Raw genomic sequence first — 25,508 nt, 5'->3', positions numbered from 1 at the left:
CAGAGTAATATAGCTGTTCCCTCCAAACATGAGACAAGGCTCTATGTTGATGGGAGCCACACACGGCCTTATATGTGAATCCCCATGCAAGGGGTTTACCTTGACATATTCCAGGGGCATTCCCCACGGGACCTGAGAGGAGACTGTGACAAAGTACACAACTTAAAGGAACACTATAGTCACCTAAATTACTTTAGCTAAATAAAGCAGTTTTAGCGTATAGATCATTCCCCTGCAATTTCACTGCTCAATTCACTGTCATTTAGGAGTTAAATTACTTTGTTTCTGTTTATGCAGCCCTAGCCGCACCTCCCCTGGCTATGATTGACAGAGCTTTGTATTTTATATGATTGTTTAAACTGCAGAATTTTCTCTGATGAAGTCCAAGTTGTATGGACGAAACGCGTTAGATTGCAGTTTATTTTACATTTTATTGATTGATTCTTTAAGGCTATTTATTGCCTTTGAATAAAAAATAGTTTTACATTTCAACTGGCATACTTCCATTCCTTGGAAAGACAGAGCAACCTACCTGTGGAAGGCGAATACCACTTCAGCCCATTGTGGGCTTAAAGGCGCATTACCCTACACTATTTTGTGAGTGCAATCATGTGGGTTAAATCTAATTATTGTTAATGTACTTCACTATGTGCTATGTATTCTTTTGTTTTTTAGTTATTCAGCTGTATCCCATTTTTGTTCATTCACATATCTGTATTTGAGGTTCGTTTGGGGGAAACCTCTTGGGAAGCTGTATCCATCTTACACGCAGTTAAGTACCTCTGCATATTCCTACCATTAAGTTGGTTAGGTGTACTTGTGTATATATTTTTTTGTGCATTTTTTTTTCTCTTCTTTATACCAATATTTAGTTATTATTATGTCAGGTGTCTGATTCTTCACCAGGATCTGGTTATGAGGAGTAAACAGTGGTAGGAATTGGTTATGCACTGACTTCCTCCAGAAGGTTGTCGCTTCAGCATGACCTATCACTGTGCAGCCACATGACATGCGGGCAGGGCTTACAAAGTACGTTCCAGAGGCCTTAGGGGTAAGAAAAGAGGCCAGGCTTTACACCGTGGAGGAAGTTATTTCCAACCCCGGAACTACACCACCTAAGTTGCACACTTATGGATCATAGGTGGAGCAGACCTGTCCAAAATTTTACGCCTACCATTGCAGGAGGCCAGCCAGCTGTGACTTCCGCTGCTGTTTCTACAAACATGAAATATGTGATTAAAGATCTAAAGGCTACTATGGAGAGATATATTAAAAGCCAAGATTGAAGAGGCAGTCTGAAGTCTTCAGGTTACAACTGACTTCTACACGGAAACTTCCCTAGATGTAACTAGGATATTCTCTGGATCAAATGGCTTTATCTATAGCAGCTAAGAAAGCATTATGGTTCTGTTTCTGGGATGATGACTCATCCTCCAAGTCTGCCCTCTACACCTATTTGAAGGGGTGGTGCTGTTTGGTAAAACTTTGGATAATTCCATTGAAAAGGCGAAGGAGGACTGCAAGATATTGGTACCTTAGGATGGAAGTTCCAAGGATCCCAGCTCCTCATAGTCTGACCGGAGAACCTCCAGTGACCAGTATTTCTGAGATACATGGAGCTACTGGCCCTGCAGGGAATACTCCAGAGGTAACTCATGGCAGTTGGTAAACCTGCCTTTCAAGGTTCTAATGGAGCTATAACGCAGTTGTTTTGCTCTTCAGCAATGAACATATCTCCTCCAGTACTGGAGCCTCATTTTTCTGATCACACATACCTGGGCTCGTCATACTCTGGAGGCTTGAGTGGTATCCATGGTCCAGATTGATATAGACTGGAGTTTTTTCATAACAGGCACAGGAGTCTCCATACCAACAGGAGTATTAAGACCAGTGAATCAAAAGGCAAAGCACTGAAGGAAGAAGCCTTCTGGACAAAGAGGTGAATTTTTATTTTTTTAGGTCCCAGAACAAGTGCAGTTCTAGAGACAAGCCTCTCTTCTGGTGCTAAGAGTAAAAGCACATGAAAGCCTACACTGGATATAAGAGGGGCCAACAAGAGGTGGAATGTCAGAGTCTTCGGGATGGAGTCAATCAGATCCATATCTCAAGCAATCTGGAAAGATAATTTCCTTACCTCTATATATCTCAAGGATGCTTACTTTCAGTCCAATCTGCACAGATCTTCGGCATTAGCTCAGAAGAGAACTTCAATGTTAGTGCCCTACCATTTGGCCTCAAAGCAGCCCCAAGAATCTTTATATGTGCTTATAGTGTTATTGAGAGTCCAGAACTCCACCTGGTTCCATTATCTGGAGGATCTACTTCTGATAGCCTTAGACCCTCAGAAGGCAGGCACACAGAGGTATATAGTTCTTTCATAACTCCTAAGGTTTGGCTGCTTGATGAATATCAAGAAAAGCAGTTTCAGACCAGCTCAGTGGTTGACATTCCCAAGTGGAAAATTCTATGCTCTGCTTTTCCCTATCTCGGGAACAGTTCCACAGATTGTAAAGGGTTTCTTCATTTCTGCTTGGTAACAGCAAGAAAATAGATGCAACTAATAGGAATCCTGGCTTCCACCAGCAGACTTGTCAGATGGGCCCAATGGCATCTCTGGATTCCTTATAGATCCTTCCTATCTTGGTCTAACAAGAGAGAGAGATTATTGGAGCCAGCCACTTACTATGTCCCCATCAGTGGAGTTACACCTTACCCTGGCAGCCGAAAGAGGGATTAGATCTCTGAGTTTCCAGTGAACAGAACCTCATTGGTCAATTATTAGCTCGAATTCCAGTTTTTATAAGATTGTTTGGACCATGTTGCACAATATTTCCATTCATTTGTATGGAATTAAGAGTCATTTTCAAGGCTCTTCAATTCAGAGGCTTGCTGAAGAACGAGTGGGTCCAAATTTGTTTAAATATCAATGCAACTGTATCCTATATCTACCAAGATGGGTCTCACAGATACGTATTGATGGAATTCCTATTCATATAGGCATTGGTTGAAATCATGCCTCCACTGAGTGTGGTGAAGCCAATAGGTGACGTACCACTGGTCTCACGGGCCCTGACTAAACCATTATTTGAACCTCTAGAAGGAGCTTCCATGGTGGTAGCACAGAAAGTGCTGGTGGCTGGTACCCCAGCAAGGAAAATGGGTGAACTCCAGGCTTGATCCTGTGTACCCCCATTCACTGAATTTCAACAGGATATGGTTGTCTTGCATGTAGCACCAGAGATCCTGCCTAAAGTGGGAGCCTTTCAATGCCATTCTCTACCTGTACCAAAGGATTTGGGGCATTCTTCACTAGTGCTGTTTCAGCATCTCGTGGGCTTCCATGGCAATGGTCTCTGCTGATACTTTGTAAAGTTGGCATTTGGACCTCTTTGAACTAGTTTGTCCTGCATTACATATTGGACATTGAAGCAATTAATGAGGCACAATTTGGACGTCACATCCGTTCTCTACCTGTGCTGGAGGGTATCAGGGCACTCTCCTCTCATGCTGTTGCAGAATCATGGGTTGCCATGGCAATGGTTTCTGCTGACACTTTTTGTAAGCTAGCATTTGAACCTCTTTAGACATGTTTGTCTGGCATTTCATACTGTTCGTTAAAACAGTCTATGATGCACAATTTGGTACTCAAGTACAGTCTTCTATCTATGTTGAATTATTCTGATTATTTGATTTGCTATTCTGTCCCTCCCTTTGTAAACCTGTCCCTCATGTACAGGTTTGATGGTGTTTTCAAAAGTTAGAGTCAAATATAAGGCTTGCGTTTCAGTTTTTTTACATTAAAATTCGCCAGGTTGGTTATGTTGCCTTTGAGACCATACGGAAGCCCAGGAATGAAAATTCCCCCATGATGTAATACCATTTGCAATAGTAGACAACCCAGGGTATTGCAAATGGGGTATGTTCAGTCTTTTTAGTAGCCACTTAGTCACAAACACTGGCCAAAATTGGCATTCAAATTAGTTTTTGCATTTTCAAATATTAACACAAACTGTGGCTTCTAAAAAAGACTGGATATACCCCATTTGCTATACCTTGTGTTGTCTACTTTTGCAAATCGTATGCCATCATGGAGGTAATTCTTATTCCTGGGCTACCATATGGTCTCAAAGGCAACGTAACCAATCTGGCGAATTTCAATATCAAAAATTGAAAAATGTAAAACGCTGTATTTGACCCTGTAACTTCCCAAAACACCATAAAACCCGTATATAGGGGGTACTGTTTTACACGTGAGACATCGCTGAATACAAATATGTGTATTTTATTGCAGTAAAAGCAAACAGTATTTTGACATTCACAGTTAAAATGTCACGTAGAGCTAAGAAGTTTTAAAAAATCTTATTTTCTCCCATTTTTTAAAAAAAATATTTTATTCATATTAAATTATGTTTCATACCTAAATATGTTATGTTAAAAGAAAGCCCTGTTTCCCCTGAATAAAATGATATATAATAAGTGTGGGTGCATTTAATATGAAATAGGTGAATTACGGTTGGACAGACATATAGCGCAAATGCCAGGTTTTGTTTACGTTTTGTTTTGATCACAACTTGTACATTTGGCTGTGGTCTTAAGGGGTCAATAATACCCCAAAATACATATTTAGCAATAAGGTACCCCCTGGAGAACGATATCCCTGGATAGCCTGGATATGAGTGCCCAACATATCCTGAAAGCACTCAGATCCTACGACAGGGGTATAGTTTAGACAGACCGCACACGGGGCGCCTGCCCAAAAGAGTTCCATGAGTTCAGGCTGAACGGTCAAGCTCTTTCGGGAGTAAAAAACACAATAAAACCAATGAATGAACTGTTCGTGCGTACGCTGGTCATGTGCCCCACGTTCGGGAGTTTGCTCCCCCCGAACGCCGCTCTTCTTAGACAAATGGATCCGAACATACGTGGAGATGGAAATCTCAGCGGTGTTCACGACGTCGAGTGTCCGATTTATAATTCCATGCACTCGATGACCAAACACTGCTGTATGTGTTTGCGGCTAAAGATGGCCGCCACCACCTGTTCGGCCATACGAATGGTGGTCACCCAGCCGACCACTTAGAACGTTGCGGTTAGGGTGTTAATGAGGTCTAAAGGGTCAATTGGCAGCACATGACTCCCCTGGGTGGTCAATCTGTTGGAAGCATAAGTCTATTCTGTTCGGTGAATCCCATATACCGATCCAGACAAGGGGAAAGGCATGAACAAAGCCTTTCCCTAGTCTTAGCATCCAGGTCCAGTACTTGGGCCATAGTCCTGAGGTAGGAGGCTGGCAAGCAGGCCCCTCTAGAAGCCTGTGGCGAGGTTCTGTTCACCACATTGTGATATAGTCACCTAACAACCACACAGTGATGGGCAGGTTACCAGTTTGGGGCACGCTATCATTGTTCACATAGCGGTGGTTAATTGTGGCCAAGAAAATTCATGGGTCTGGGGCCCCTATCTAACCCTTGGGCCCAAGGTAGCTGCCTAAGGTTATTTTATGGTTAATTACTGTGGCCTTGCCCAGTCACTCAAAGGTTAAGTATACCTCTTGATATAACTCACCACTTATAACTTAAAGAGATTCTATAGGGTAAGGAATGCAAATCTAAATTCCTTTCACTATAGTTTAGTCTTACATTTTAAAAACTTTAATAAGTAGTTACCACTTAGTGCTTTTGCATAGAGGAAGACAAGTCCCAAGAATCATGAAATAAATGATGGAACCAAATTAACTATTTTATTTGATACTTAGAACTAGTTATAATGACTACAGAATGATGACAAAACCAAGTTGTATATGCACTTGCTCCAAGAATGGTCTTCCAGCAGAATTATAGAAACAGCAATGAATCATAAATGTAAAGAAGTTAGAAGCCATGGCAATCCCAACATCACAATTTTCTGTAGAACATGTCAAGAATGTCTTCAATTACATACATTAAAAAAAAAAAATCCTTAAATACCCTTGGCCCTTATCTCAATGAAGTTCATAGGTTTGAAGTCACATTTTCAGCATGTTGTAGCATAACTTAAGACTGATCATCTTATTGATAGCAGAAATTAACTACAGCACATGCTTTGTTATACTATATAGGTTAAAACTCCATACAAAGAATATACATTCCTAAAAGATAAATATTTGTCCTAAATTGTTATATATAGGTTTTAGAAACGTCTAATTTCCAAAATGTACTTGATTATTATTATATGTTGTATATTTTCAGGGCATGATGAGTAAAAAAGTGGCTATAACAGGTGCTGGGGCCAGTGGACTAACAGCAATCAAGAGCTGTCTAGAAGAAGGTTTGGAACCAACATGTTTTGAGAGAAGCACTGATATTGGTGGACTTTGGAGATTCACAGTAAGTGCCCATTATATATCCTAAGTACCGTATATACTCGAGTATAAGCCGACCCGAATATAAGCCGAGGCCCCTAATTTTACCCCCAAAAAGTGGGAAAACGTATTGACTCGAGTATAAGACTAGGGTGGGAAACGCAGCAGCTACTGGTAAATTTCTAAATAAAATTAAATCCTATAAAAATTATATTAATTGAATATTTATTTACAGTGTGTGTGTATATAATGAATGCTGTGTGTGTGTGTGTGTATGAGTGCAGCGTGTGTATGAGTGCAGCGTGTGTATGAGAGCAGCGTGTGTGTGTATGGATGCGTGTGTGTGTGTGTGTGTGTGTGTTGCAGAGCCTTGGTGGGGGGTGGGCATTTTTTTTTAAAATTATTTTAATAATTTTTCTATTATTATTTCTTATTATATTTAATTAATTTTTATTTTTATTGTATTTTATTATTTTTTTATTATTTATTTTATTTTATTATTTGTTTTTTTTCGTCCCCCCTCCCTGCTTGATACATGGCAGGGAGGGGGGCTCTCCTTCCCTGGTGGTCCAGTGTCATTGGTGGTTCAGAGAGGGGGGGTATATGTAAGTGTTTGTGAACTGTTTATATGACTGTAGCAGGTGTCTTTTGTAGCATGTCGTTTTTAAAATTTGATTTTGTGAATATTAGCTTTGACAAACTAAATGTGAAGATTATGTGTATTAGTTTTCATTCTTTTTAAATAAAAAAAAATCGTTGTCAGTCATAGACAGTGCCAGGTCTGTTGATGGAATTGAAGTCATCCAATTAAATTGCATTGAGTGTTGAGGGGGAGAGGGGGCTGGCAGAGATGTTACTTACCTCTGCTGCAGCTCCTGTCAGCTCCCTTCTCCTCCGCGGCGGTCCGGTCAGCTCCCTCTCTCAGCTCACAGTGTAAGTCTCGCGGCCGCACTATGACCCCGCGGCTCTCGCGAGACTTACACTGGGAGCTGACCGAGGTGCTGAACGGACGGCGCGGAGGAGGAGGGAGCTGCAGGAGAGGTAAGTAAGATCTCTGCAGCCCCCACAGCCCCATTGTCTGTATTATGGCAATGCAAATTGCCATAATACAGACATTGACTCGAATATAAGCCGAGTTGGGGTTTTTCAGCACAAAAAATGTGCTGAAAAACTCGGCTTATACTCGAGTATATACGGTATGTGTGTTAAACATTGGTAAGAGTAAAGGCATTAGTATAGATGCTTCTATAGCAAATGTGTAGGACAGCAAAGTCTATTCATCTTACACACTTATGCAAGCATAGAAGACCTAGATTCAGAAATTACCTTGCTGGTTCTTGGTGTAGACGACCATCCACCTATATAGGTTGAGTCATGTCTTGCAATTTACACAGATATTAGATGTTCAAAAGCTGAAAAATTGCTAAAGTCCAGTTAGGGCCATATGGACATGGTCTGCATACTTGGGATATTTACGATCCTCATTATGTTTTCCATATTTTCTACATATTGCCTATCTGTTGGACACACCCTCAATTTTATTAGTCTTACCAATAGTTCCTTCTATTAGCCTTTTAACTGGTTGTTACTGCACTTTCTCTGACAAGATGACCCAGCAACAGGATCATAGACGTGTGCACAGGGTCTGCCGGGGCACATTCTAATCTAGGGTGCCCACGTGTCTCTAGACATTATCGCATTTTGTGGGTCTACCTTCATTCTGGGACAATGCTATGTCCCGGAATGAGCTGGGCCCATTATTAGTGAAGAGGGGGCCCACTGGCTTCCCCACTATGCCAGAGCCCTGGGCCCCATTTGCTGCTTGCCGGTGGAGATGTCCCTCCCTCTCTCCCACCCCTCCCAGGGCTACGAGAAAGTTAGATCACACGTGATGACGTCACTTCCTCCCATCGCTCTTTGCAGACGGCCGCGTGGAAGGAAAGATAGAGGAGCTCCCAGGACCAGGTAAGTGCATTATGTAATGCGGAATTAAGGCTTAGAACAGTCTTTCCTTTAAAAATAGATTTACTTTTACAAGGTGGTTGTTATAAAGATAAGTCGCTGTGTTTTATAAGAAATTGTTTCTGCATCTCCTGTAATGACTGTTAAATTGGCAGTGGCTACTAGATAATCTCTCTCACTGTTGTTTCCAAGCTATACCTTTAATGAAGTCATTGCTGGCATCATCACTAGCATGCATGTTTACTGTACAGCTGTTTTCATATTCAGAACAAGTAAAACCGGCTTTGGAAATTATCATTGTTTTTGTTCTAAAAAGGTTAATTTTGGAATAATCACTGATCATTAAGTCTGTCTATGAATATACATTTGTTGGTTTTTTTCTTTGTTTTTTCTTTGTGTAATTAACCACTTAACGCCGTTACGGCGTTCTATGCCGTCCCGCTTTAAAGCAGTTGCGGCGGCATAGAACGCCATAACGGCTTTGAGCCCTGGAGCGCCCGGGATACTTACCTACCTGGTGCTCCGCTTCAGGAGGACTTCCTCACAGCCCAGGCAGCCCTCCCATGCCAAAATTGACCCCCTATAGCTGGCTGTGGATCTGCCAGCAGGGGGACTGTCTGAAATGTCAGACAGTCCCCCTGCTGGTGGGAAGTAGTAAAAAAAAAATTATTAAACATGTTAAAAATAAAATAGAAATATGTATGTATGTATGTATGTGTGTAACGTCCTACAAAGTGTATTTTAATATTGATATAAGTACATATATCAGTATTAAAATACACTTAGAATGACTATATATATATATTATACATACACACACACACACAGAAAAAAAGGCAAGGGTGTGAGATAAGTCACCACCAAACCTCTAGAAAGGTTACAGGGAGTAGTAGGGGCTTAACCCCGGGTAGATAGAAATACAAAAGAAACAAGAAAATGGGAAAAAGGAGATCCACCCACTAAAGGTGGATGGAATCCTTTCCCATTTACAGACTACTCACTTTGAGTAAAAAAGTCACATAGATATTGTTTTTAAAATGTCAAGCTTAAGCTATTGTGACACCAGATATGAGTGGTGGCACTGGGTAAGTGGGCACAGTATCCACTGTGATCCTGACACAGAAGCTGGCGGGCAGGCAGGCAACTGCAATTAGATTACACAGGAAAAAAAGCAGACTGATGTTCTAGCCCTAAAAAGGGCTTTTTTGGGGTGCTGCTCTTACAGCAGAGATCAGATGAGTCTTTCAGGACTGTAGTGGACACTGAATACCCTAGCTATCAATTTCCCTATCTAATGAGCAGCAGCTACACTTTCCCTCCTCTATCTAAGAATGCAGCTTCAGAATGAATCTAAAATGGATGCTGTACAGGAGGTGGGAGGGTCTGGAAGGGAGGGTCTGCTGCTAATTTGCTGGAATGTGTCTGCTGACCGTGAGGCACAGGGTCAACGTTTGCTCAATGATGATGAATAGGGGGCGGATCGAACCGCGCATGTGTTCGCCCGCCATGGCGAACGCGAACACGCTATGTTCGCCTGGAACTATTCACCGGCGAACAGTTCGGTACATCACTAGTAAAGAACCTTTATTGAAAAAATGAAAGTAATAATGATTGGTAGCAAAGTTACCAAAAGAAAAATTATAATAATAGATACACCGTAGAAGTGTTAAAGTGAAAAGAAACCAAACCTATTAAAAACCTGGAAAGATGCTCCTATATAGCCACCTAGACATGTATAAATGAGCAAAATGGATGGGTATTGAAAGACCTTAAGAGAAGATCAAATAAGCAGCATCAATCAAAGTGAATGCATCGGCAAATGAAAGCCGACGCGCGTTTCTGCGTTTCTAAACGCCTTTCTCAAGAGCTAACCAGTGAATGATCGCTGGCCTGTTTATGAAGGGATCTAAGTGCTCCTCCCCTTGATGATCCTCCAATCCGTGCCCTGAGCTGAGAGGGCACGGATTGGAGGATCATCAAGGGGAGGAGCACTTAGATCCCTTTATAAACGCGCGTCGGGCTTTCATTTGCCGATGCATTCACTTTGATTGATTTTCTATTTTACTTACCTGGGCTCCCACGATGTCTATACCGGTTCTATTACGCACTAAGTGTTGAGGGATATTATTAGGCTGCCTCGAAGCAGCAGCTTAGTTGGCTGTGGGTTAGACAGTTAGTCTAGGGCGTATACAGGCATGGTGCTACTTTTTATCCTTTAGTTTAGGCTGGGAGGTTTACTGTTTTCTCCTAGTCCTTTTTACTACATGGAGGGGTAATCTATCAGACCCCCAGTAGGCTCTTTAGGACTCTCCTGGACGCCTGTATTAAGTGACTACTGCATACCCCTCTTTCCACTAAGTACTTTAGCTGCTGCTAGGCACCTCTTATCCCCCACCCTCTATCTATGGATTCTATGCTATTGTAGCAAGTATTCATATTATTTTTTGCTAGAACCTGATCAGACCGTGTCTCCACCCTATTTAGGAGTTGTGGATGCTGCTTATTTGATCTTCTCTGAAGGTCTTTCAATACCCATCCATTTTGCTCCTTTATAGATGTTTAGGTGGCTATATAGGAGCATCTTTCCAGGTTTTTAATAAGTTTGGTTTCTTTTCACTTTAACACTTCTACAGTGTATCTATCATTATAATTTTTATTTTGGTTCTTTGCTACCAATCAATATTACTTTCATTTTTTCAATAAAGGTTCTTTACTAGTGATGTACCGAACTGTTCGCCGGTGAATAGTTCCAGGCGAACATAGCGTGTTCGCGTTCGCCATGGCGGGCGAACACATGCGCGGTTCGATCCGCCCCCTATTCATCATCATTGAGCAAACGTTGACCCTGTGCCTCACGGTCAGCAGACACATTCCAGCAAATTAGCAGCAGACCCTCCCTTCCAGACCCTCCCACCTCCTGTACAGCATCCATTTTAGATTCATTCTGAAGCTGCATTCTTAGATAGAGGAGGGAAAGTGTAGCTGCTGCTCATTAGATAGGGAAATTGATAGCTAGGGTATTCAGTGTCCACTACAGTCCTGAAAGACTCATCTGATCTCTGCTGTAAGAGCAGCACCCCAAAAAAGCCCTTTTTAGGGCTAGAACATCAGTCTGCTTTTTTTCCTGTGTAATCTAATTGCAGTTGCCTGCCTGCCCGCCAGCTTCTGTGTCAGGATCACAGTGGATACTGTGCCCACTTGCCCAGTGCCACCACTCATATCTGGTGTCACAATAGCTTAAGCTTGACATTTTAAAAACAAAAACTTTTTTCACTGTTATAGATTGAATAGCAGTTAGTTGTCTTCAAGCGGGTGTCAGGCCTTCAGCGTGTACTCTGCCAACCTCAGCAAGTGCACTTTGCCACTCATATCTGGTGTGACTATAGCGTGCCTTTAAAAAGAAAAAAAGTTTTTCACAGTAAGCTAATAGCAGTCAGTGTCCTTCAAGCGAGTGTCAGGCCTTCAGCGTGTACTCTTCCAACCTCTGCCATTCCACTTTGCCACTCATATCTGGTGTGACAATAGCGTGCCTTTAAAAACAAAAAATGTTTTTCACTGTTATAGATTGAATAGCAGTTAGTTGTGTTCAAGCGGTGTGTCAGGCCTACAGCGTGTACTCTGCCAACCTCTGCCACTGCACAGTGCCACTCATATCTGGTCTATGTCTCAGGCAGGCAGCATTACACACATGGACGTACGGTGTGATGATGATGATGATGATGTTGTACCCGCTGCTGCTTCCTTTGCTGAGTTGTCAGATACAAGTGAAGCGGTTGATGATGACGATGCGTCCATGGATGTCACGTGGGTGCCCGCTCGGAAAGAAGAAGAACAGGGCGAAAGTTCAGATGGGGAGACAGAGAGGAGGAGGAGGAGACGAGTTGGAAGCAGGGGGAGCTCGTCGCAAGGAGCTAGTGGCATAGTCAGACGGCATGCATCGGCACCTGGGGTCAGCCCGACAGCACGCCAATTAACGCATGCTGTGTCCATCACCAGAATGCCGTCATTGCAGAGCTCAGCAGTGTGGCATTTGTTTTGTGTGTCTGCCTCTGACAACAGCAATGCCATTTGCAACCTGTGCCAAAAGAAACTGAGTCGTGGGAAGTCCAACACCTACCTAGGTACAACTGCTTTGCGTAGGCACATGATCGCACATCACAAACGCCTATGGGATCAACACATGCGTACAAGCAGCACACAAACTCAAAGCCGCCATCCTCCTCCTGGTCCAGCATCTTCAGCCATGTCAACCACTGCTGTCCTCCTTGCCCTCTCTAAACCATCCGCCACTCCGTCTCTCGCCTTGAGCAGTTCCCGCTCATCTGCCCACAGTCAGGTGTCTGTCAAGGGCATGTTTGAGCGTAAGAAGCCAATGTCAGAAAGTCACCCCCTTGCCCAGCGTCTGACAGCTGGTTTGTCCGAACTATTAGCCCGCCATCTTTTTTTTTTTTTTTTATTCTTTATTTTTGCAATGCAAAAAATCATAAAAGCAGGCGTGTGGTGCCCCAATAGCATTCCTCATTTTTTCGTTATTTATGTCGAGATTGTCCACGTTTACACATTACACTGAGTATACAATTAAAATGTGGTCCTAGTTTAGCTGAGCAGGTCTAACGAAACCTTGGCGGCACAATGCGTTATAAACTTTATGGAGCATTCAATCTAGGCACTGGCTTATCTAACTGATCTAGGACACTTGAATACAAATGTAATATCGCTAACTATAGTATAAAATATTCAAAGATCTTGTTACCCTGACTAGGCACAGGAAAAGCATTGAAAAGTAGTTAACAGCTGACTGATGATTAGTATAGTAGTACCTAGTTGGAATAATACTTATAAAAGTTAAACTATGTGTACACAGCTAGGGGGCGTCATACAGCAGTTAGCATTGCTAATTGTTCATAGGGAAATCACAGCTGGCTTTCAATACCATAACAGCTAGGAAAAGAATTTTTCGTTGATATGCATTTGTATTTCTTCTTAGATAACAAAAAATCATGAGATGACATTGGCAGGGCTATTCACTTGTGTCATCTGTCATGAATTGTAATTTGAATGTTAATTTGAACTGTGGGGCACAAGAACTTGAATCGAAAACATCTTTAAGCGAACTATGTTTTCACTAAGCTTAATTAATAACTAACATTAACGAGTCGGATTAAACGCACTCTGCACTCGAGGTATGATCTGTTTAAATGACCCCACTATGGGCCCTAAATGGTAAAACGTTTCACATGGGCATATGAAAGGTACACATGGCAATTCAAATCAGAAAATATGTAAAACATTTTTAGATATTCTGGAAATTAGTACACCAATACGATTAAGCACGTTGATTAATAAAAAAAAGAAATGTTAATCTATCAAAGCGGCTTGAGAAAATATATGTTTAAAAAGATACAAACATTTCAAAATCTGCTTATAAAAAATAAATACTGCCTTAAAATTCAAAATGCAAGTATGAATATTAGCACACACAAGCTATCTACCAAATGTGAAAACTATTATTTAACTTTTCTGGCAACTAAAAGTAACATACTACAGAGTTTACTATATTCAGTGCAATAGCTAAAGGAAGTACTGGCTAAAAAATTCAATGCAAAACTAGCAAAGTTGTAAAAAACTGTATTAAGTCGGTTGTTTTCTTTTTATCTGGTGAATAAAATGTTTCTACATTATATCACACAGCTATTTGTCGTCTTCAAAAAATTCTTCTTGTGGTTTTGTCTTTCTGTACTTTCAGGATTCATGTTTGCACGTTTTTTTTTCAGAATTTGCCAGGAATCTATTTTTGAAGTTGTTCCCCTCCCTCTTGACACGATCAATGACCTGTGAGTCTCCGTAAGCAGGGTTGACCTGTTAGTCCCGTTTTCCATTCAAGTTGCATATGATGTCCCGGCTAGGTTTCTAGAGACAAATGTTGGAGCCTCGGCGTTGCCCCAATATGGAGGGAGCGTGGAGTTTGTTGGAGGCTTTGATGTGAGTAGCGAGTCCGGGGGGAGACCCAGTTGCCCCAGGATTCCCTCTGCCTCCTGCATGTTGCGTACGGTATGCCTGGCGTACGCATGGCGACTTCTCGCTTCAGTAGTTAGGACACGCCCCCCCTAGCCCGCCAGCTTTTACCATACAAGCTGGTGGAGTCTGAGGCATTCAAAAAATTTGTAGCTATTGGGACCACGCAGTGGAAGGTACCCGGCTGAAATTTCTTTTAAAAAAAGGCAATCCCCAACCTGTACTCGATTATGCAAAAGGAAGTAATGGCATGTCTGGCACACAGTGTTGGGGCAAGGGTCCATCTGACCACTGATACCTGGTCTGCAAAGCATGGTCAGGGCAGGTATATCACCTACACTGCACATTAAACCGGTAAACCTGCTGACAGCTGCCAAGCATGGAATGCGTGGCTCTGCAGAGGAGTTGGTGACACCGCCACGACTTGCAGGCAGGCCTGATGCCACCTCCTCTACTCCTCCTAATCCATCCTCTTCGGCTGAGTCCTTTTCTGCTGCTGCGTCTTGCTCCACATCAATGGCACCCCCCCAGGTGCTATTCCACATCCCTATTCTGCTCTGTGTCTATCAGGGATCCTTAGGATAGGTGTCAATCCATATCTGCCAAGTGACCCTATGTAGGGGGAACAGTCCCTATTCTGCTCTGTGTCAGTGTGTATCAGGGATCCTTAGGATAGGTGTCAATCCATATCTGCCAAGTGACCCTATGTAGGGGTAACAGTCTCTATTCTGCTCTGTGTCAATGTGTTTCAGGGATCCTTAGGATAGGTGTCAATCCATATCTGTCACGGTTCTCACCAGTTAGACAGACAGCGAGACGTGGTCGCTCCTGGAGTTCCCAACAGGGGACTTGAACCAGGGAACTTCTCAGTCCTAGTCCTGCTTTCTGCCTCTGAGCCACAGCAGCTTTTACAGTGACTTCTGATTCCGGTCCTGTTCATCCTGGCATGGCTACTACAGTGGGGGCTGCACCTTGACTTGGCCGTGTCTCACCTGACTCTGATCAGTCATCAGCAGGGTATTTAAACCCAGCCTCGCCCTGTGCTCAGGGTCAAGTCTTTGATCTTGTGATCCTGTTTCGTACCTGTGTTCCAGTTTCTCGCTGCTTTGTATTATTGACTCCGGCTTCTGACTACGTTTATTCTGACCTCTGGCATCCCTTGACTTCGGCTACTCCTCGTTGTTCCTGACCTCTGGCATCCTTTGACCTCGGCTATCCCTCAACATTCCTGCTGGTTCAGTCCTTGCCTGTCCTGCGTATTTGGTACTGCATCCTGCACAGACCCACAGGCCGGGTGAATTCTTACCTGACCACCTTGGCCTGTGGCTATCTGCAAGGGTGAGCAACATATCTGCGCTACAGACTCCCAACTCAGGTAAGACCCTGACAATGTCTGCCAAGTGACCCTATGTAGGGGTAACAGTCTCTGTTCTACTCTGTGTCAATGTGTTTCAAGGATCTTTAGGATAGGTGTCAATCCATATCTGCAAAGTGACCCTATGTAGGGGGAACAGTCCCTATTCTGCAAAGTGACCCTATGTAGGGGTAACAGTCTCTATTCTGCTCTGTCAATGTGTATCTGGGATCCTTAGGATAGATGTCAATCCATACCTGCCAAGTGACCCTATGTAGGGGGAACAGTCTCTATTCTGCTCTGTCAGTGTGTATCATGGTCTCTGAGGACAGGTGTTAATCCATATCTGCCAAGTGACCCAATGTAGGGGGAATAGTCCCTATTCTGCTCTGTGTTATGAGGAGGAACGGGAAATGAGTAGCTCGGCATCCAACCTTGTGCAAATGTAGTCTTTCATGCTGTCGTGCCTGTTGAGGGACCCTCGTATAAAAAGGCTGAAGGAGAACGACCTGTACTGGGTGTCCACGCTACTAGACCCCTAGTATAAGCAGACAGTGGCGGAAATGTTACCGAATTACAAGTCGGAAAGGATGCAGCATTTGCAAAAAAATAAAAAGTATGCTTTACACAGCATATAAGGGTGATGTCACAGCACAACGGGAATCTAACAGGGGAAGAGGTAAAAGTCATCCTCCTCCTTCCAGGACCACGCCATATCTGCAAAGTGACCCTATGTAGGGGGAATAATCCCTATTCTGCTCTGTCAGTGTGTATCAGGGTCTCTGAGGACAGGTGTCAATCCATATGTCAAGGTGTCAATAAGTCATATCTCAGGTGTCAATCCATATCCATTGTGATTTAGGAATGTTAGGTGATTTCTGCCCTTTATGGATTAAAACCAGACTCTGCATCAACGGTGTAATTTTCCATGGGAGTTTTGCCATGGATCCCCCTCCGGCATGCCACAGTCCAGGTGTTAGTCCCCTTGAAACAACTTTTCCATCACTTTTGTGGCCAGAAAGAGTCCCTGTGGGTTTTAAAATTCGCCTGCCCATTGAAGTCTATGGCGGTTTGCCCGGTTCGCGAACGTTTGCGGAAGTTCCCGTTCGCCGTTCGCGAACCGAAAAATTCGTGTTCGTGACATCACTATTCTTTGCCATATCTATGTGACTTTTTACTCAAAGGGAGTAGTCTGTAAATGGGAATGGATTCCATCCACCTTTAGTGGGTGGATCTCCTTTTTCTCATTTTCTTGTTATGTGTGTGTGTGTGTGTGTATGTATCTATCGAGGGGAGAGATAATTTAAATGCATATATATTAAAATTCTACATGTATATTTAAGTAATCTTTAAACATAATTAGGTGATTTGATTAATTAAAATTTGATTGACATGCTTGACAACACAGGGAGAAAGTGCAGAGAATTTAATTTGCAAGCACTATATTTGACCCTGTAACTCTACAAGGCACCATAAAACCTGTACATGGGGGGATACTGTTTTACTCGGGAGACTTAGCTGAACTCAAATATTAGTGTTTCAAACTGGTAAATTGTATTACAACGATGATATTTTAAGTAAAAGTGACGTTTTTTGACTATATTATTGTAGTGATATGTTTTACTGTTTTAAAACATAATATTTGTGTTTAGTGAAGTCTCCTGAGAATAACAGTAACCCCCATGTACAGGTTTTATGGTGTTTTGGAAAGTTAGAGAATCACACATGAGGTTTGCATTTCATTTTTTTTGACATTGACATTTGCCAGATTGGTTATGTTGCCGTTGAGAGCGTATGGTAGTCCAGGAATGAGAATTACCCCCTTGATGGCATACCATTTGCAAAAGTAGACAATCCAAGGTATTGCAAGTGGGGTATGTCCAGTCTTTCTTAATAGCCACTTAGTCACAAACACTGGACAAATATACCCCACTTTCAATACCTTTGGTTGTCTACTTTTTCAAATGGTATGCCATTATGGGGGTAATTCTCATTCCTGGACTACCACACCGTCTCAAAGGTAACATTACTAATCTGGCAAACTTCAATTTGAAAATGGAATGTTCTGTGGTCTGACTGCCGACCGAGATGGCCGCCTAAAGTCAGAGCTCCGCACCAGAGGCTCACTAAAGCTCCACTGTAACCTGCTATAACCTGACACAGCAAAGATACCTACCAATTACGGACCTCCTGAAGCCGCCGGGAACATATTAACGCGGATGTCAAGCCGCAAACACGCCAAGAAAGGCACCAAAGAAGCTCCCTCAGTGGCGGACATGCTGACATCGCAACAACCGCCACCACGTGGCATCATGGCGGACACCAACCCCGGCAATACAACCGCAATGGCCCCAGCCACAGGCACCTGCACAGCCCCAGATGCCTCCTCCGGCGCAATCCTCCACTTCCTGGCGGAGGTGAAGGGGTATTTGGCGGCAGAAATTAAACGCACGGCGAAGGAAGTTAAGGCGGAGATAGCCGCCATCGGGGCCCGCACGATGGCAACGGAACATTGGGTGGCAAGAATAGCCACTGCACAAAATGACACCACCAAACTCACCAACACCCTCCGGCATAAAATCACTGACCTGGAAATCGAATTTGAAGACATCTCCAACAGGTCGAGACGCAACAATCTACGCGTCAGGGGCCTTCCAGAAACGGTGACAGAGAACGAAGTGGAAACAGTCCTGGTGAATTTCTTTCGGCAAAGCCTGCCAGATATACCAGAACACCTATGGCTAGTAGAGCTTTCCGAGGCAGAGGCCCGAAAAACAGCCCACCGAGGGATGTAATAATGAAATGGTACTACTACAAAACAAAAGAAGCTATACTGAGGCACAGCAGAACAGCCATTTCTCCACGAAGGAATAGAAATCCAGATATACCAGGATGTCGCACCAGCAACACTACAGCGCAGAAAGGAATGGAAACCGATTACAGACCTCCTGCGGCAGAAAGGGATCCGGTTTGCGTGGGGCTATCCATTCAAGATACTAGTCTTCCTTGGCCCCAAACCAACCATCCTGCTACCCACTACGGATGTCCGTGAATTCATGAAAGGCCTAGATATTGTGGTCCCAGACGAAGTGCCGTTACCGACAGACAGCATGGAAGATCTCCCACTGCTGCCGGAAGGCTGGGTAGAAGGCACTAACCGACCGGCATGAAGTCCGGAAAGACAGGGTGGAACTGTAACGTATAATGTGCAACAGAACTTTAGTAACACCACTGACATAGTCTGTTTATTGGTATAAGGTCATACAATGCTAACTGTTGGAGCCCGTTGGCTAAGGGTTTATATGTGTGCTTGGAGGTCTGTAAACATGCTGGGAGCCGGGGAGGAGGGGGGAGAAGGGTGTGACAAGGGCCCACCACCACGAAACATGGTATGCTAATAGGAACCGGGATCACTCTTACCGTAGGCCTCCAGCACTTACAAAGGACCGATCAGGTCATGCCGGTCACCTCAGGCATAATAACGGCAAAACAGGGTCAGGGGGGGCGATACACCTTTATTAGGAGAGGCGAGGGGAATGGATTGTGGCGGCGATGGGGCCCACACCGCTCTCTACAAATAAACATGTTTAATTGAAAAGCACCAAGGGCAGCTAGCAAGCTCAACCGCCCAAACCCTCTTCCTTTATACAAAAAAAAAGGTGGGAGGGGAGATCAAAAGAGCGGGAACCATAGACCAGGGGATACTGGGTAACCACTCCCCCAGCAAACAACGGCCCTGGGACACAGGAGGGAGAGGACCTCCCACCCAGGGTGAGGAGAGAAAATTATTATGATTTTCCCATACGGTGGCAATGAGGATGAGCAGGGACGCACCAGAGTGGCCCGGGTTCTTACCCCCCCCCCCCACAGGACTGACAATCTTACAGTATCAGCCGGTACAGTTACCTAATCCCTGGGGCAGGGCAGACAGTGACAAACCCCCCTCATGAGCACCTATCCAACGCACAACCGGCTGTCAGAGGAAACAGCACTTACACACAACGGAGCGGGAGACTCCAGACCACAGTTCCTCCTTAGAGACCCCACAGCCCTACAGGCACCCCCCAGACAGATCAAGTAATTATGGTCGCATATCCCTTCCCAGACGAATAATCCATAAGGACAGAAACCCTGAATACGGGAGTAGACGAGCACGCTACGGGTGGATCCCCCCACTCCCATGCCTCCCACCGGACCGCACGGGTTGCTCATCTCTTATACGAGCCTCGACAGGGTGCATACCGGCTGAGCTCCCCCCCCCTGCTTGAGGTGATTCCCTCTGCGCGGTGGATGCCCATCCCCTATAGCTCCTGGCGAATCGTAAGACCCGGAAAAACCTAGTGACAGACATACTGTACTGTGCATACTGTGGACCTTGATAGTCCACAAGTGAATGCTCACAACTGGGTGTTTCTTATTTTTTGTTTTTGTTTTTTTAAATTGTGATTTGTTCGCACTTGTGTATATATATTGTGAGTTCATCTGCTCTCTCTGAGGTTGTATACTCTTAACAACCTCTCTACCTACATCCATCTATACCCTCCCACCCTCTCCCACATCCCCACCTCCTCAGCCCATCTTGCTGCTCCCTCCCACTCCAATCCCAGACCTCGGCTAGAGCTTGGCGTAAAGGACACACAACCAGGAGCGGACGGTGGGGACCGCGCCGGGCAACCGGAATAACCTGACTGCCTTCCTCCAGGTGGGTAAACCAGCAGCCACCACCACACCACGAGACATGGACCTCAAAATCACCTCACTGAATGGACTTAACGTCCCCAACAAACGCAGACTAATGTTACGGGAAATAAGACGACACAAAGCTGACATTACGTTCGTGCAAGAGACGCACATACCACATAAATCACGAGTGAGCCTGACTGACCACGTGTACACCAGAGCATACGCATCACGGGCCCCCTACAAAAAAATGGTGTAGAAATACTCATACACAAGAAATGCCCCATACACAAGAAATGCCCCATACAAGTCACGGGGACACACGTGGACCCAGACGGCCGGTACGTGGTGCTGACAGGCACACTTCACTCTAACACCTACCACTTCATTAATGTATACGCTCCAAACACCCCGACACCAGAGTTCTGGACGGCCTTAGAAACAACAGTGCACCACCTGCAGAGGGGACCTAAATGCGACGCCTTGCCCGGCGGCAGATCGGGGAGGAGGGCAACACCTCCCATGATCACAACACAGGGGGGGGGTCAAGACAAACTCCTACACCAATTCATCCTTAACACGGGCCTGTTGGATCCATGGAGAATCCAACACCTCAGTGAGCGCGATTTCACGTTCTACTCTGCCCCCCATACCACATACTCCAGGATAGATCTTTTCCTCACCAACAGGCTAGGCATGCAATGGGTCAAGACATCCGCGATAAACCTGATCTCATGGTCGGACTATGCAGACATTGAAATTACGCTCAGAATGCCGGGAACCAGCACACCCTGGAGATGGAGGCTCAACGCTTCCCTCCTCAAAATCCCACACATACAGGAGACAATTAAGCAAGAGATCGCACACTATTTTCAAACAAACACCCCCGACATCTCCCCCACAATCCTCTGGGCCGCCCACAAACCAGTAATAAGGGGGCCTACTCATAAAGCTGGCCACACAACATAAAAAGAAAAAATAAGAAAAACTAGTAGACCTACAAAAACAACTGCGTAAAACAGAAATGCAACACAAACAGGCAATCACACAAGCCACAACAAGAAATTTAAACAAAATCAGACGACTGCTTAGGGAATTGATGCTAGATGAGGTAAGCAATGACATGTGCTGAACAAAAAGACTCTTCTACGAGAAGTCCAATAAAATGGACACCCTACTGGCAAGAGCCTTACGACCTAAAAAGACTAAGACCTCCCTCGTGGCCATTAGAAATAAGCAGGGTACGATCCTTAGCAACCCCATGGAGGTCAATAATGAATTCACGCAAAACTATATGACCATTCACCCACACTGACGGAAGACAACAGTGAGTACATGGAGGAACTTGCATCGTTCCTAGACAGAGCCCATCTTCCGAGACTCCAGGTGGAGTTGATGGAACCCTTGGGAGCCCCCGTAGACATGGACGAAGTCATGGTAGCGATAGCTGAGCTCAAGGGCAACATAGCCCCGGGGCCCGACGGATTTACCGGCAATTATTATAAGACCTTCAAAGAGGAACTCATGCCCCATCTGACTAAAATGTACAAACATTGGAGCGACTGAGGGGCACCGCACCACGACCTACTGACAGTGGATATAACCCTCATCCCCAAACCGGATAGAGAACACCCACATCACAGACTATCGCCCAATCTCCCTGATAAATTTTGACCTGAAAACATACGCTAAACTACTGGCCAACAGGCTGAACCCGCTCCTCACTAGATACATCCACGCAGACCAGGTAGACTTTGTCCCCACCAGACAATTATATGAGAACGCCCAAATTGGTTTGGGTGGCTATACGTCTCCACTCTCCACTGGAACTCCAAGCGGACCAAAGATGGAATGAGACTTCAATAGAGGTAGGTATGATAAATATGCAGATTTATTGATATAAAAAAAGGCTATAAAATTGTAGCCGTATTTTAGATAAAGTAAAAGCAAAAACAAGGTCCTACGCGTTTCGTTCCTATGCAAAGGAACTTCCTCAGGGACCAAAATACAATATTCTGGCGATTAATTCACTTTGATCTCGTGAGTGCAACATTGTATTAGCGCATTGTCTTTCACCTTGCTGTATCACACTAGGTTTGTTTTTCTGTTCCTGTTCTAGATTATGCACAGCCGTATCTCATTCCTTTTTGTGTCTATATATGTTGTAAAAGGTCGGGAACTGGGCCACGACCTTGAGAGGCTGTTATAACTACATGAGATAAGTATAAGTGTATTCAGATACTATTGGTACTTATTTGGAGGTATCATATACATATATACTAATTATATGAGAACAACAGGCGAGCCGCCGATTTATGGTGGGCAGGGAGGACGCGAATGCCTTCTCTGCTCCTCTCCTTGGACGCTGAGAAGGCGTTCGACAGGATACTGTGGCCCTACTTATTCGCAACCCTACGCAAACTACAATTACCGGACACGTTCGTGAACGCGGTACAAGCCATGTACACCCACCCAAGGGCACAGACAGTGACACCAGGAGCAGCCCCGGGCCCCTGCGATCTCAAAAATGGCACGAGACAGGGCTGCCCCCTATCCCCCTCCTGTTCATACTAGCACTGGAGCCCCTGCTACACCTTATAAGGGAACACCCCTAGATAAAAGGCGTAAGAGTAGGACAGGAGGAGTTCAGTCTCCGCATACGCAGACGACCTCTTACTAACCCTCACCGAACTGCGAAGCTCGGTGCCCAACTTCCTTGAGCTATTAGACGAGTATACGAGAGTGTCGGGGTACAAAATAAACGTGGAAAAGTCGATAGGAATGCCCATGGGGATGCCCGACATAGACACCAACTGGCTGACCCAAATTAATACCTTAAATATTAGCCAACGACCGACTAAATACCTTGGGACCACATTCACACCCAGCGCTAAAGACCTATATGCCGAAAATCACAAACTCTTAATAACGATCCTCATGAAGGACATGGATAAATGTCACGAAAAGCCCATATCGTGGATAGGCAGACTACACAACATAAAAATGAACTTACTACCACGCCCTCTGTTCCTTTTTTCTGGCACTACCGGTGGGGATCACCAGGGGAGACCAAAAACCCCTTCAAGCCGCCGTAGACAGATTAATCTGGGCTGGGAAGAGGCACAGGATAGCGAGACAGACCCTATACACACCTAAAAGAAAAGGAGGGCTGGGGCTCCCCAATCTACACAACTACTACTTATCAGCACAATTGGCACAAATTATAGAATGGCACTCACCACCAGATACCCATAGGTGGGCAGACCTAGAAACTTTACTTATGAACACAGACCTCCCGCAGTTTTGGATATGGGTCCCCAAACCCGACAGGCCGGTGCTACTCAATCAAGATTTGGGACTCAACGGCCCACAAACACGCCCTGACGCACCCTATCTCACCACTCACACCTTACTTGCGCAACAAGGCATTCCCACCTGGGCTGAAAGCCAGGGACTTTAGAGGCATCGAAAACACGGGCATAAAAAGATACCATCAGCTGTACCACGCAGGCTCGTTTAGATCCTACGAGTACCTACGTACACTAGCCCCCCTGACAACGAAGGATCACTTTAGGTACATACAACTCAGAGACTTCGCCGGACGTACACAGGTACGGACAGCAGCCACTACCAAACCTACCTTTTAAGAAACACTATGTATAACCAGCGCACCATGTACCGGCCTAATCACACTCCTATACGCGCAAATAAGTGCACCAGCAGATAAAAACTACACACCAACATATGTCACGCAGTGGGAAACTGATTTACAGCAAACACTAGATGGAGGAGAATGGCAAGACATATGGGAGGCAGCAGCAAAGGCATCCATATGCGTATTACACCAAGAACAGTGTTACAAAACACTAATGAGGTGGTGCAAAACACCCACCGACACATGTTGGAGAGACTGTGGCGAAAAAGACACATATCTCCATATGTGGTGGACATGCCCCAAGATAAAGACCTTCTGGGAGGAGGTGGCCTGACTATCGACAGCAGTATTGCATAGACCAATAAGCCCAGACAAGTGGATGTTCTTACTGGCGAGACCAGCTGATGGTCTGGCTACCAAAGAACAAAAATTGCTCAATAAAATAAGCCTAGCTGCTAGGAGAGCCATAGCGCAAACATGGCTACAAACTGACATGCCCCGCGTGGAGAAAGTTATATGTAATATTAAGGAGGCACATCTCATGGATTAATTAACAGCACAAATCAGATATACCTACCCACAATTCCTCAAAACATGGGAACCATGGGAAGACTATGCCAACTGCTGACGAACACAACTAGGCAGAAACACTGACCGTCCCGGACCCCCGGCAACAGTCCACGTTACCGTCCGCCCCGCATCAGCAGAGCTCACCACCGCTGCCCTCCCTCCCCCCCCCATCCTTCCCCCCTCTCACCCCCTGCACCTTTGGCCTCCCCTCCCCCCTCTGCACTTTCTCTTCTTACTCATCTATCCAGACCCGTAAAGGGTCATCTCATGAGAAATATTCATGCCCGCATGAAGTGGATGTAATAGGAAAGGTTCAGCATAAATGTACACAGATGGCAATATGGTATTCATATGGATGCACAAGTTCAAGGTAAAACTGTTAGTGGCAATGGAGCCCCACCGGCGCACGATAACTGAAACACCGGCTCTCTCAGAATGTTGTAACCGAGCGGATGGGCTACACAGCCACCTCATATCGGCATGTACACACCAAACTGTCGGTACTGTTTAATGCACTATATGTACGCAGAATATTATTAATTGTAAACAGATCTTTGTGTGTGTAACAGAGCAACATGTATGTACTCTTTTGATCGCAGCACGAATGCCACTTGTGCAATTGTCCATGCTGCATGAAGTGATAAATAAAGAATAAAAAAAAAGAAAATGGAATGTTCTATATTTGACCCTGTGACTTTCCACAAAAACATAAAAACTGTTAATGGGGGGTACTGTTGTTGACATCGCTGATTACAAATATGTGCATTTTTTGCAGTAAAACAGTATTATGACATTCACAGCTAAAATGTCAGACGGAAATACAAATTTAAAAAAAAATCTTATTTTCTCACATTTTTTTTAATTTTATTCATGATAAATTATGTTCCATATATGAATAGTTAATGATAAATTAAAGCCCTGTGTCTCCTGAA

The 25,508-nt window shown here is 44.5% G+C and overlaps 1 protein-coding gene across 1 annotated transcript in view; it reads left to right on the top strand.

The window, feature by feature from the left end:
- LOC134567973 (dimethylaniline monooxygenase [N-oxide-forming] 2-like) overlaps window positions 1-25,508 on the top strand; it is a 102,785-nt gene that overhangs the window by 12,670 nt on the left and 64,607 nt on the right. Inside the window, exon 2 of the mRNA XM_063426162.1 lies at window positions 6,228-6,365. Coding sequence (XP_063282232.1) covers window positions 6,231-6,365 — 135 coding nt within the window. The 5' untranslated portion in view covers window positions 6,228-6,230. The remainder of the gene's footprint in view (window positions 1-6,227; window positions 6,366-25,508) is intronic.

The sequence above is a fragment of the Pelobates fuscus genome, chromosome 7 (genome assembly GCF_036172605.1).
Source record: "Pelobates fuscus isolate aPelFus1 chromosome 7, aPelFus1.pri, whole genome shotgun sequence".
Taxonomy (NCBI): Eukaryota; Metazoa; Chordata; class Amphibia; order Anura; family Pelobatidae; genus Pelobates; species Pelobates fuscus.
This window is presented reverse-complemented; position numbering and strand designations above follow the sequence as displayed.